Raw genomic sequence first — 13,568 nt, forward strand, 5'->3', positions numbered from 1 at the left:
TGCATAATGAGATGAAAACCAATTAATCACAGCTAATCAGTTAATTGATACGACATCCAATCACAGTGCTAATTGATTACAAAACAAGATTAAGTGGTTAGGCCATTAATAGATCAGGTAGACAGAGAATCAACAACCCCTTAGTAGTTAGGACCTAATGAAGGCTTTGAATTGAAAATATTAACAATTTTGTGTGTGACTGTGTGTGCGCGACTGTGTGTGTGATTGTGTGTGTGTGCTCACTTTGGTAGTGTAGCTGGAACATGCCTATGCTCCCCTCAGGCGAGGAGCGGTAGTATACTGAGATGGTATTGGTCGGACTTCGGATCACCTGACCCTCCACCAGCAGTGTGTGATTGGCCAGAACCAGCAAGGCCCCGCCCTCATCCACCCCTCTGATTGACAGCTGCTCTCCCTCTGACAGATTCACACTCTTCACCTAAGAGAGAGAGAGAGAGAAGAGAGATATTGAGAGAAGAGCGAAGTTGAGAGGAAGGAGAGAGAGGCAGACAGTGAGAGATAAAGGGGAGAGGCAGACAGTGAGAGATACAGGGGAGAGGCAGACAGTGAGAGATAAAGGGGAGAGGCAGACAGTGAGAGATAAAGGCGAGAGGCAGACAGTGAGAGATAAAGGGGAGAGGCAGACAGTGAGAGATAAAGGGGAGAGGCAGACAGTGTGAGATAAAGGGGAGAGGCAGACAGTGAGAGATAAAGGGGAGAGGCAGACAGTGAGAGATAAAGGGGAGAGGCAGACAGTGTGAGATAAAGGGGAGAGGCAGACAGTGAGAGATAAAGGGGAGAGGCAGACAGTGCGAGATAAAGGGGAGAGGCAGACAGTGCGAGATAAAGGGGAGAGGCAGACAGTGAGAGATAAAGGGGAGAGGCAGACAGTGAGAGATAAAGGGGAGAGGCAGACAGTGAGAGATAAAGGGGAGAGGCAGACAGTGCGAGATAAAGCGGAGAGGCAGACAGTGAGAGATAAAGGGGAGAGGCAGACAGTGAGAGATAAAGGGGAGAGGCAGATAGTGAGAGATAAAGGGGAGAGGCAGACAGTGAGAGATAAAGGGGAGAGGCAGACAGTGAGAGATAAAGGGGAGAGGCAGACAGTGAGAGATAAAGGGGAGAGGCAGACAGTGAGAGATAAAGCGGAGAGGCAGACAGTGAGAGATAAAGGGGAGAGGCAGACAGTGAGAGATAAAGGGGAGAGGCAGACAGTGAGAGATAAAGGGGAGAGGCAGACAGTGAGAGATCAAGGGGAGAGGCAGACAGTGAGAGATAAAGGGGAGAGGCAGACAGTGAGAGATAAAGGGGAGAGGCAGACAGTGAGCGATAAAGCGGAGAGGCAGATAGTGAGAGATAAAGGGGAGAGGCAGACAGTGAGAGATAAAGCAGAGAGGCAGACAGTGAGTGAGAATTCTCAGAAACCATGTTATAGATACTGTTAATGATACTGCACATCTCTTGTGAGATCTCTTCTTAGAGCTTGACTGCAATAAAGAGGACCTGGAACAGCACCAGTGTTGTGTGGAGGAAGGCCCGAGAAATTGCCAAAGACTCCAGCCACCCAAGCCATAGACTGTTCACTCTGCTGCCGTCTGGCAAACGGTACCGGAGCACAGGGTCCCGGACCAACAGACTCCAAGACAGCTTCTACCCCCAAGCCATAGGATTGTTGAATAGCCAGACTGCTAAATGTCAATTAATGGTACCCAAACTATCTGCACTGACTCTATCTTGCACTGACCCTATGCACACTCACTAGACTTAATATACACACCATATACACACTCACTAGACTTAATATGCACACCATATACACACTCACTAGACTTAATTTACACACTCACTCACACATACTACACTGTCACTCCCACACAAATCTCTCACACATTCAAACGCTACACAACACACACACACACGCATACCAACACAACACAAACAAACAAACATACATACATATATAGCTCCACATTGATCTGGTACTCCCTGTATATAGCTCCACATTGATCTGGTACTCCCTGTATATAACTCCACATTGATCTGGTACTGGTGCGCCCTGTATATAGCTCCACATTGATCTGGTACTGGTACTCCCTGTATATAGCTCCACATTGATCTGGTACTGGTACTCCCTGTATATAGCTCCACATTGATATGGTACTGATGCTCCCTGTATATAGCTCCACATTGATCTGGTACTGGTACTCCCTGTATATAGCTCCACATTGATCTGGTACTGGTACTCCCTGTATATAGCTCCACATTGATCTGGTACTGGTACTCCCTGTATATAGCTCCACATTGATCTGGTACGGGTACTCCCTGTATATAGCTCCACATTGATCAGGTACTGGTACTCCCTGTATATAGCTCCACATTGATCTGGTACTGGTACTCCCTGTATATAGCTCCACATTGATCTGGTACTGGTATTCCCTGTTTATAGCTCCACATTGATCTGGTACTCCCTGTATATAGCTCCACATTGATCTGGTACTGGTGCGCCCTGTATATAGCTCCACATTGACCTGGTACTGGTACTCCCTGTATATAGCTCCACATTGATCTGGTACTGGTACTCCCTGTATATAGCTCCACATTGATCTGGTACTGGTACTCCCTGTATATAGCTCCACATTGACCTGGTACTGGTACTCCCTGTATATAGCTCCACATTGATCTGGTACGCCCTGTATACCACATTGATCTGGTACTCCCTGTATATAGCTCCACATTGATCTGGTACTCCCTGTATATACAGTGCCTTGTGAAAGTATTCGGCCCCCTTGAACTTTGCGACCTTTTGCCACATTTCAGGCTTCAAACAAAGATATAAAACTGTATTTTTTTGTGAAGAATCAACAACAAGTGGGACACAATCATGAAGTGGAACGACATTTCTTGGATATTTCAAACTTTTTTAACAAATCAAAAACTGAAGAATTGGGCGTGCAAAATTATTCAGCCCCCTTAAGTTAATACTTTGTAGCGCCACCTTTTGCTGCGATTACAGCTGTAAGTCGCTTGGGGTATGTCTCTATCAGTTTTGCACATCGAGAGACTGACATTTTTTCCCATTCCTCCTTGCAAAACAGCTCGAGCTCAGTGAGGTTGGATGGAGAGCATTTGTGAACAGCAGTTTTCAGTTCTTTCCACAGATTCTCGATTGGATTCAGGTCTGGACTTTGACTTGGCCATTCCATTGTAGATTTTGCTTTATGTTTTGGATCATTGTCTTGTTGGAAGACAAATCTCCGTCCCAGTCTCCATCAGGTTTTCTTCCAGAATGGTCATGTATTTGGCTCCATCCATCTTCCCATCAATTTTAACCATCTTCCCTGTCCCTGCTGAAGAAAAGCAGGCCCAAACCATGATGCTGCCACCACCATGTTTGGCAGTGGGGATGGTGTGTTCAGCTGTGTTGCTTTTACGCCAAACATAACGTTTTGCATTGTTGCCAAAAAGTTCAATTTTGGTTATATCTGACCAGAGCACCTTCTTCCACATGTTTGGTGTGTCTCCCAGGTGGCTTGTGGCAAACTTTAAACAACACTTTTTATGGATATCTTTAAGAAATGGCTTTCTTCTTGCCACTCTTCCATAAAGGCCAGATGTGTGCAATATACGACTGATTGTTGTCCTATGGACAGAGTCTCCCACCTCAGCTGTAGATCTCTGCAGTTCATCCAGAGTGATCATGGGCCTCTTGGCTGCATCTCTGATCAGTCTTCTCCTTGTATGAGCTGAAAGTTTAGAGGGACGGCCAGGTCTGCAGCGGTCTGATACTCCTTCCATTTCAATATTATAGCTTGCACAGTGCTCCTTGGGATGTTTAAAGCTTGGGAAATCTTATTTGTATCCAAATCCTGCTTTAAACTTCTTCACAACAGTATCTCGGACCTGCCTGGTGTGTTCCTTGTTCTTCATGATGCTCTCTGCGCTTTTAACGGACCTCTGAGACTATCACAGTGCAGGTGCATTTATACGGAGACTTGATTACACACAGGTGGATTGTATTTATCATCATTAGTCATTTAGGTCAACATTGGATCATTCAGAGATCCTCACTGAACTTCTGGAGAGAGTTTGCTGCACTGAAAGTAAAGGGGCTGAATAATTTTGCACGCCCAATTTTTCAGTTTTTGTTTGTTAAAAGAGTTTGAAATATCCAATAAATGTCGTTCCACTTCATGATTGTGTCCCACTTGTTGTTGATTCTTCACAAAAAAATACAGTTTTATATCTTTATGTTTGAAGCCTGAAATGTGGCAAAAGGTTGCAAAGTTCAAGGGGGCCGAATACTTTCGCAAGGCATTGTAGCTCCACATTGATCTGGTATTCTTGTGCATTTTATTTTATTCCTCTTGTGTTAGTTAATATATATATATTTTACTCTGTATCATTGGGAAAGGTTTGTCAGCAAGCATTTCACTGTAAAGTATACACTTTAATTTGGCCAATGTCATAAATACAATTTGATTTGATTTGGAGGGCAGGGTGCTGTACCAGCAGACATCACTAGGGGTCAGAGACAATCCTTAGATCAATACAGAGTCAGCAATCACAAAGCAGTCTGTGTGTCCATGTCTGTGTCATTGAGTACATTTGCATGCACACTAATAATTCGATATTAAACTATATTTTTATATCGAAAGTAAGCGTACGTTAATTAAAAACACCTGGTTTTCTGAGCAATCTTTCAAATGATTAGGACATGATAAACAGCTTAATCGGCGTTCCAGTGGTGTATCTGATCTGCTCATGTGCTAGCACCAGTCGAGCCTCCCTCTTTAGCGCCAGTGAAGTGAGTTCAGATACAATGTATGCATCTTATAAGTAGTTTTCACATACAAACTTATGCATATAACATCACTCAGTGAAAGTGCATGTGTGTTTGTTTGTTTACCTGTAGCTCGACTCCATAGCCTGTGTACACAGTGACGGTGTATGTACAGTGTAGGAATGTTCCATCTGGGAGGGGGGGGTCGTCAGAAGAGTCTATGTATCCCTCGGGGTCGGAGAAATTCACCATACAGCCAGACACAGCTAGAGAGAAGAGGAGAGGACAAACATCGACTTAACAATACAATATTTGAGAAATTTATTTCACAGTGTAATCCAGGATGCTGGTGAGATAAGCACATCTCTGTCTTCAGTGAGAGAAAGGTAAACAACATCAACAACTGCTTTCTGTAAAAGGACAGGGTGTTCTCTGACATTGATGATGCTCTAGTCTAGTCTAATGCAGAGGTTGGAACGGTTCAGAGAACAGAACTGAAAACCAGAAAATAAGGACATTGTTCAAGAAACAGAACCGGGAACGAAAGTGATCTATACTGTTCTGGAACAGAACCGTTATTTTAAAAGCATGGAAACCGGTTAATAAAGTATTGTTTATGTTCCGGGTATATTTCCCAGTCCCACAAACAAACGTGACAAAGCGCCTATGCAAAGTCCTCCCTGTGTCAATCAGAAACTTCTTAGAGTGTCCATGAGTAGGCTACCTGCCGCTGACCGCCCCGAAGCATAGGCTACTGTAGCCTATTGACGATAGCTACATGCATGATACGGAAGATAGGGAGAGAGATTTTTATTTAGAAAATAATGGATTTGGCCTCCTGAGTGGCGCAGTGGTCTAAGACATTGCATCACAGTGCTAGAGGCGTTATTACAGACCCAGGTTTGATCCCGGGCTGTATCCCAACCGGCCGTGATCGGGAGTCCCATAGGGCGGCGCACAATTGGCCCAGCATCGTCTGGGTTAAGGGAGGGTAATTTTCTATGCTAGTTAGGGATACTATAGTTATCACATTTCACATTGGATTTATTAACTACAAAAAGGTAAGACATGTTTTTAATTCCGGTGCGCGCTCTGCATGCACAAGCTTGTTAGCTCGCTGGCTCTGGTCCAATGTTAAGCCAAGTCTCTGAAGTTCAAAGACATTCAAAGTTCCTCCATAGAAGCCTTCTGTGGGCCTAATTCAGATAATGCATGCCATAACAAGATGCCCTTCTCGCTCTCTCCCGCAAAATGTTAAGTTGCATCTCGTGCCCTACACTTGTCTTTCCATCAAGCCCGTAAACAACTTTAGCATAGCAAACTGCTCTATCCGCACTGATTGGTGAAGTTTAATTTAATTTAATGAGCAAATTATTATTTTTTTTATATAAGGATTTCAGAGGTTCAAAAATGAACAGAAAGGAACGATATAAAACTTTACTTTTTTTTGTTCAAACTAGTTAGGAACTTTATTTTGCTGGTCGGAACTAAAAAAAGTATGTTTCTGTTCAGAACGAAAAGATCGAAAAATAATTTTGGTTCCAACCCCTGGTCTAATGTATACCACTTATACCCACCCGGTGAAGGTGTTTCTGCATCCATGTCTGTGTCTGCGTCCACAGTCGCCTTGACGATAGTGGTGACCTCATCTCGCTGTCCCGGCGGTGTGTGTGTCACGGGCTGAGAGGAGGAGGTGAGGGGGTTGCTGTCGGGCTGGGAGAGCTGTGAAGGGAGGGGTGATCCGCTGTCGTGGGGTTGTGAAACTGGGGGTTGTATCCTCTTCAACAGATCCTGTTGATCCAGAGACAGACCTCCAGACAGGCCCCCTGTGCTCATTTCTCTCCCCAGGAGAGGCAGCAGGTCCTGGGGCAGAGCTGAGGGCAGGACCATTCCCCCTGTCTGGGAGAAGAGATGATCCTTCTGAGCCAGGACTGACTCTAGCAGATCACCAGCGGCACTCATCCCCACCCCGGGCCCTAACCCAGCCTCGGGCCCTCTACCCCTGGGTGAGTTTCTGTCTGTGTTCCCTATGGCTGGAGAGGGGGAGGGGGAGGAAAGTGGAGGTGTGGTGTCGATCTCAGCTAGAGAAACACAGAGAGAGAGAGAAAGAGAACGAAAGAGAGAAAGAGTGAGACCCAGATAACGTTTTCCAGGGGTCATGCAGTCTGGATACTAGCGCTGCTTTTAGCTCTGGGAATAATTGTACTCTTATTTACATTCTGTTAGGTCAGAGCTGGAGCTCCATGGGTTCTACTGTCTGTTCCACTGTTATCAGGACTACTGTCTGTTCCACTGTTCCACTGTTATCAGGACTACTGTCTGTAACACTGTCTGTTCCACTGTTATCAGGACTACTGTTTGTTCCACTGTTATCAGGACTACTGTCTGTTCCACTGTTATCAGGACAACTGTCTGTAACACTGTCTGTTCCACTGTTATCAGGACTACTGTCTGTTCTACTGTCTGTTCCACTGTTATCAGGACTACTGTCTGTAACACTGTCTGTTCCACTGTTATCAGGACTACTGTCTGTAACACTGTCTGTTCCATTGTTATCAGGACTACTGTCTGTAACACTGTCTGTTTCCCTGTTATCAGGACTACTGTCTGTAACACTGTCTGTTCCATTGTCTGTTCAACTATTATCAGGACTACTGTCTGTTCTACTATCTGTTCAACTGTTATCAGGACTACTGTTTCTTCCACTGTCTGTTCCACTGTTATCAGGACTACTGTCAGTTCTACTGTCTGTTCTACTGTTATCAGGACTACTGTCAGTTCTACTGTCTGTTCTACTGTTATCAGGACTACTGTCTGTTTAACTGTCTGTTCAACTGTTATCAGGACTACTGTCTGTTCAACTGTTATCAGGACTACTGTCTGTTCTACTGTCTGTTCAACTGTTATCAGGACTACTGTCTGTTCTACTGTATGTTCTACTGTTATCAGGACTACTGTCTCTTCCACTGTCTGTTCCACTGTTATCAGGACTACTGTCTGTTTAACTGTCTGTTCAACTGTTATCAGGACTACTGTCTGTTTAACTGTCTGTTCAACTGTTATCAGGACTACTGTCAGTTCAACTGTTATCAGGACAAAAGTATGTTCTACTGTTATCAGGACTACTGTCTGTTCTACTGTCTCTTCTACTGTCTGTTCAACTGTTATCAGAACTGCTGTCTGTTCTACTGTTATCAGGACTACTGTCTGTTCTACTGTCTGTTCAACTGTTATCAGAACTGCTGTCTGTTCAACTGTTATCAGGACTACTGTCTGTTCTACTGTCTGTTCAACTGTTATCAGGACTACTGTCTGTTCAACTGTCTGTTCAACTGTTATCAGAACTACTGTCTGTTCAACTGTTATCAGAACTACTGTCTGTTCAACTGTTATCAGAACTACTGTCTGTACAACTGTTATCAGGACTACTGTCTGTTCTACTGTCTGTTCAACTGTTATCAGGACTACTGTCTGTTCTACTGTTATCAGAACTACTGTCTGTTCAACTGTTATCAGAACTACTGTCTGTTCAACTGTTATCAGAACTACTGTCTGTACAACTGTTATCAGAACTACTGTCTGTTCAACTGTTATCAGAACTACTGTCTGTTCAACTGTTATCAGAACTACTGTCTGTTCAACTGTTATCAGAACTACTGTCTGTACAACTGTTATCAGAACTACTGTCTGTTCAACTGTTATCAGAACTACTGTCTGTACAACTGTTATCAGGACTACTGTCTGTTCTACTGTCTGTTCAACTGTTATCAGGACTACTGTCTGTTCTACTGTCTGTTCAACTGTTATCAGAACTGCTGTCTGTTCAACTGTTATCAGGACTACTGTATCTTCCACTGTCTGTTCAACTGTTATCAGAACTGCTGTCTGTTCAACTGTTATCAGGACTACTGTCTCTTCTACTGTCTGTACAACTGTTATCAGAACTGCTGTCTGTTCAACTGTTATCAGGACTATTGTCTGTTCTACTGTCTGTACAACTGTTATCAGAACTGCTGTCTGTTCAACTGTTATCAGGACTATTGTCTGTTCTACTGTCTGTTCAACTGTTATCAGAACTGCTGTCTGTTCAACTGTTATCAGGACTATTGTCTGTTCTACTGTCTGTTCAACTGTTATCAAGACTACTGTCAGTTCTACTGTCTGTTCAACTGTTATCAGGACTATTGTCTGTTCTACTGTCTGTACAACTGTTATCAGGACTATTGTCTGTTCTACTGTCTGTTCAACTGTTATCAAGACTACTGTCAGTTCTACTGTCTGTTCAACTGTTATCAGGACTACTGTCTGTTCTACTGTCTGTACAACTGTTATCAGAACTGCTGTCTGTTCAACTCTTATCAGGACTACTGTCTGTTCTACTGTCTGTACAACTGTTATCAGAACTGCTGTCTGTTCAACTGTTATCAGGACTACTGTCTGTTCTACTGTCTGTACAACTGTTATCAGAACTGCTGTCTGTTCAACTGTTATCAGGACTATTGTCTGTTCTACTGTCTGTTCAACTGTTATCAAGACTACTGTCAGTTCTACTGTCTGTTCAACTCTTATCAGGACTACTGTCTGTTCTACTGTTATCAGGACTACTGTCTGTTCTACTGTCTCTTCGACTGTTATCAGGACTACTGTCAGTTCTACTGTCTGTTCTACTGTTATCAGGACTATTGTCTCTTCCACTGTCTGTTCAACTGTTATCAGGACTACTGTCTGTTCTACTGTTATCAGGACTACTGTCTGTTCTACTGTCTGTTCAACTGTTATCAGAACTGCTGTCTGTTCAACTGTTATCAGGACTACTGTCTCTTCCACTGTCTGTTCAACTGTTATCAGGACTACTGTCTGTTCTACTGTCTGTTCAACTGTTATCAGAACTGCTGTCTGTTCAACTGTTATCAGGACTACTGTCTGTACAACTGTTATCAGAACTGCTGTCTGTTCTACTGTTATCAGGACTACTGTCTGTTCTACTGTCTGTTCAACTGGTATCAGAACTGCTGTCTGTTCAACTGTTATCAGGACTACTGTCTCTTCCACTGTCTGTTCAACTGTTATCAGGACTACTGTCTCTTCCACTGTCTGTTCAACTGTTATCAGGACTACTGTCTCTTCCACTGTCTGTTCAACTGTTATCAGAACTGCTGTCTGTTCAACTGTTATCAGGACTACTGTCTCTTCCACTGTCTGTTCAACTGTTATCAGGACTACTGTCTGTTCTACTGTCTGTTCAACTGTTATCAGGACTACTGTCAGTTCTACTGCCTGTTCAACTGTTATCAGGACTACTGTCTGTTTAACTGTTATCAGAACTGCTGTCTGTTCAACTGTTATCAGGACTATTGTCTCTTCTACTGTTATCAGAACTGCTGTCTGTTCAACTGTTATCAGGACTACTGTCTGTTCTACTGTCTGTTCAACTGTTATCAGAACTGCTGTCTGTTCAACTGTTATCAGTTCTACTGTCTGTTCTACTGTCTGTTCAACTGTTATCAGAACTGCTGTCTGTTCAACTGTTATCAGTTCTACTGTCTGTTCAACTGTTATCAGAACTGTTGTCTGTTCAACTGTTATCAGGACTACTGTCTGTTCTACTGTCTGTTCAACTGTTATCAGGACTACTGTCTGTTCTACTGTCTGTTCAACTGTTATCAGAACTGCTGTCTGTTCAACTGTTATCAGGACTATTGTCTGTTCTACTGTCTGTACAACTGTTATCAGAACTGCTGTCTGTTCAACTGTTATCAGGAATACTGTCTGTTCTACTGTCTGTTCAACTGTTATCAGAACTGCTGTCTGTTCAACTGTCTGTTCAACTGTTATCAAGACTACTGTCAGTTCTACTGTCTGTTCAACTGTTATCAGGACTATTGTCTGTTCTACTGTCTGTTCAACTGTTATCAGGACTACTGTCTGTTCTACTGTCTGTTCAACTGTTATCAGGACTACTGTCTGTTCTACTGTCTGTTCAACTGTTATCAGGACTACTGTCAGTTATACTGTCTGTTCAACTGTTATCAGGACTATTGTCTGTTCTACTGTCTGTTCAACTGTTATCAAGACTACTGTCAGTTCTACTGTCTGTTCAACTGTTATCAGGACTATTGTCTGTTCTACTGTCTGTACAACTGTTATCAGAACTGCTGTCTGTTCAACTGTTATCAGGACTATTGTCTGTTCTACTGTCTGTTCAACTGTTATCAAGACTACTGTCAGTTCTACTGTCTGTTCAACTGTTATCAGAACTGCTGTCTGTTCAACTGTTATCAGGACTACTGTCTGTTCTACTGTCTGTACAACTGTTATCAGAACTGCTGTCTGTTCAACTGTTATCAGGACTACTGTCTGTTCTACTGTCTGTTCAACTCTTATCAGGACTACTGTCTGTTCTACTGTTATCAGGACTACTGTCTGTTCTACTGTCTCTTCGACTGTTATCAGGACTACTGTCAGTTCTACTGTCTGTTCTACTGTTATCAGGACTACTGTCTCTTCTACTGTCTGTTCAACTGTTATCAAGACTACTGTCAGTTCTACTGTCTGTTCAACTCTTATCAGGACTACTGTCTGTTCTACTGTTATCAGGACTACTGTCTGTTCTACTGTCTCTTCGACTGTTATCAGGACTACTGTCAGTTCTACTGTCTGTTCTACTGTTATCAGGACTACTGTCTCTTCTACTGTCTGTTCAACTGTTATCAGAACTGCTGTCTGTTCAACTGTTATCAGGACTACCATCTCTTCTACTGTCTGTTCAACTGTTATCAGGACTACTGTCTGTTCTACTGTTATCAGGACTACTGTCTGTTCTACTGTTATCAGGACTACTGTCTCTTCTACTGTCTGTTCAACTGTTATCAGAACTGCTGTCTGTACAACTGTTATCAGGACTACTGTCTGTTCAACTGTTATCAGAACTGCTGTCTGTTCAACTGTTATCAGGACTACCGTCTCTTCTACTGTCTGTTCAACTGTTATCAGGACTACTGTCTGTTCTACTGTTATCAGGACTACTGTCTGTTCTACTGTTATCAGGACTACTGTCTCTTCTACTGTCTGTTCAACTGTTATCAGAACTGCTGTCTGTTCAACTGTTATCAGGACTACTGTCTCTTCCACTGTCTGTTCAACTGTTATCAGAACTGCTGTCTGTACAACTGTTACCAGGACTACTGTTTCTTACACTGTCTGTTCCACTGTTATCAGGACTATTGTATATTCCACTGTCTGTTCTACTGTCTGTATCATTGTCTATTCTACTGCTATCACGACTACTGTCTGTTCCACTTTTATCAGGACTACTGTCTGTTCCACTTTTATCAGGACTATTGTCTGTTCCGCTGTTTGTTCTAGTGTCTGTTTTACTGTCTGTATCATTGTCTATTCTACTCCTATCAGGACTACTGTCTGTTCAACTGATATCAGGACTACTGCCTGTATCATTGTCTGTTCTACTGTTATCATGACTACTGTCTGTTCTACTGTCTGTTCCACTGTCCGTTCCACTGTTATCAGGACAACTGTCTCTTCCACTGTCTGTTCCACTGTTATCAGGACTACTGTCTGTTCCACTTTTATCAGGACTATTGTCTGTTCCGCTGTCTGTTCTACTGTCTGTTCCACTGTCTGTATCATTGTCTGTTCTACTGTTATCAGGACAACTGTCTGTTCAACTGATATCAGGACTACTGTCTGTTCCACTTTTATCAGGACTATTGTCTGTTCCGCTGTCTGTTCTACTGTCTGTTCCACTGTCTGTGTCATTGTCTTTTCTACTGCTATCAGGACTACTGTCTATTCAACTGATATCAGGACTACTGTCTGTTCAACTGTCTGTATCATTGTCTGTTCTACTGTTATCATGACTACTGTCTGTTCTACTGTTTGTTCCACTGTCTGTTCCACTGTTATCAGGACAACTGTCTGTAACACTGTCTGTTTCCCTGTTATCAGGACTACTGTCTGTTCAACTGTTATCAGGACTACTGTCTGTTCCACTGTCTGTTCCACTGTTATCAGGACTACTGTCTGTTCCACTGTTATCAGGACTACTGTCTGTAACACTGTCTGTTCCACTGTTATCAGGACAACTGTCTGTAACACTGTCTGTTTCCCTGTTATCAGGACTACTGTCTGTTCCACTGTTATCAGGACTACTGTCTGTTCTACTGTCTCTTCGACTGTTATCAGGACTACTGTCAATTCTACTGCCTGTTCTACTGTTATCAGGACTACTGTCTGTTTAACTGTCTGTTCAACTGTTATTAGGACTACTGTCTCTTCCACTGTCTGTTCAAATGTTATCAAGACTACTGTCAGTTCTACTGTCTGTTCAACTGTTATCAGGACTATTGTCTGTTCTACTGTCTGTTCAACTGTTATCAGAACTGCTGTCTGTTCAACTGTCTGTTCAACTGTTATCAAGACTACTGTCAGTTCTACTGTCTGTTCAACTGTTATCAGGACTATTGTCTGTTCTACTGTCTGTTCAACTGTTATCAGGACTACTGTCAGTTATACTGTCTGTTCAACTGTTATCAGGACTATTGTCTGTTCTACTGTCTGTTCAACTGTTATCAAGACTACTGTCAGTTCTACTGTCTGTTCAACTGTTATCAGGACTATTGTCTGTTCTACTGTCTGTACAACTGTTATCAGAACTGCTGTCTGTTCAACTGTTATCAGGACTATTGTCTGTTCTACTGTCTGTTCAACTGTTATCAAGACTACTGTCAGTTCTACTGTCTGTTCAACTGTTATCAGAACTGCTGTCTGT

At 42.9% G+C, this 13,568-nt stretch overlaps 1 protein-coding gene across 1 annotated transcript in view; it reads right to left on the reverse strand.

Moving 5' to 3' along the window:
- The window catches only part of LOC110522821 (seizure 6-like protein), an 88,097-nt gene that overhangs the window by 31,710 nt on the left and 42,819 nt on the right, over positions 1–13,568 (reverse strand). The window contains exons 2-4 of the mRNA XM_036977028.1: positions 6,358–6,861; positions 4,907–5,046; positions 244–439 (exon numbers count right to left, since the gene is read on the reverse strand). Of these exons, the coding sequence (XP_036832923.1) occupies positions 244–439; positions 4,907–5,046; positions 6,358–6,861 (840 nt within the window). The remainder of the gene's footprint in view (positions 1–243; positions 440–4,906; positions 5,047–6,357; positions 6,862–13,568) is intronic.

This window comes from Oncorhynchus mykiss, chromosome 5 (assembly GCF_013265735.2).
Source record: "Oncorhynchus mykiss isolate Arlee chromosome 5, USDA_OmykA_1.1, whole genome shotgun sequence".
Lineage (NCBI taxonomy): Eukaryota > Metazoa > Chordata > Actinopteri > Salmoniformes > Salmonidae > Oncorhynchus > Oncorhynchus mykiss.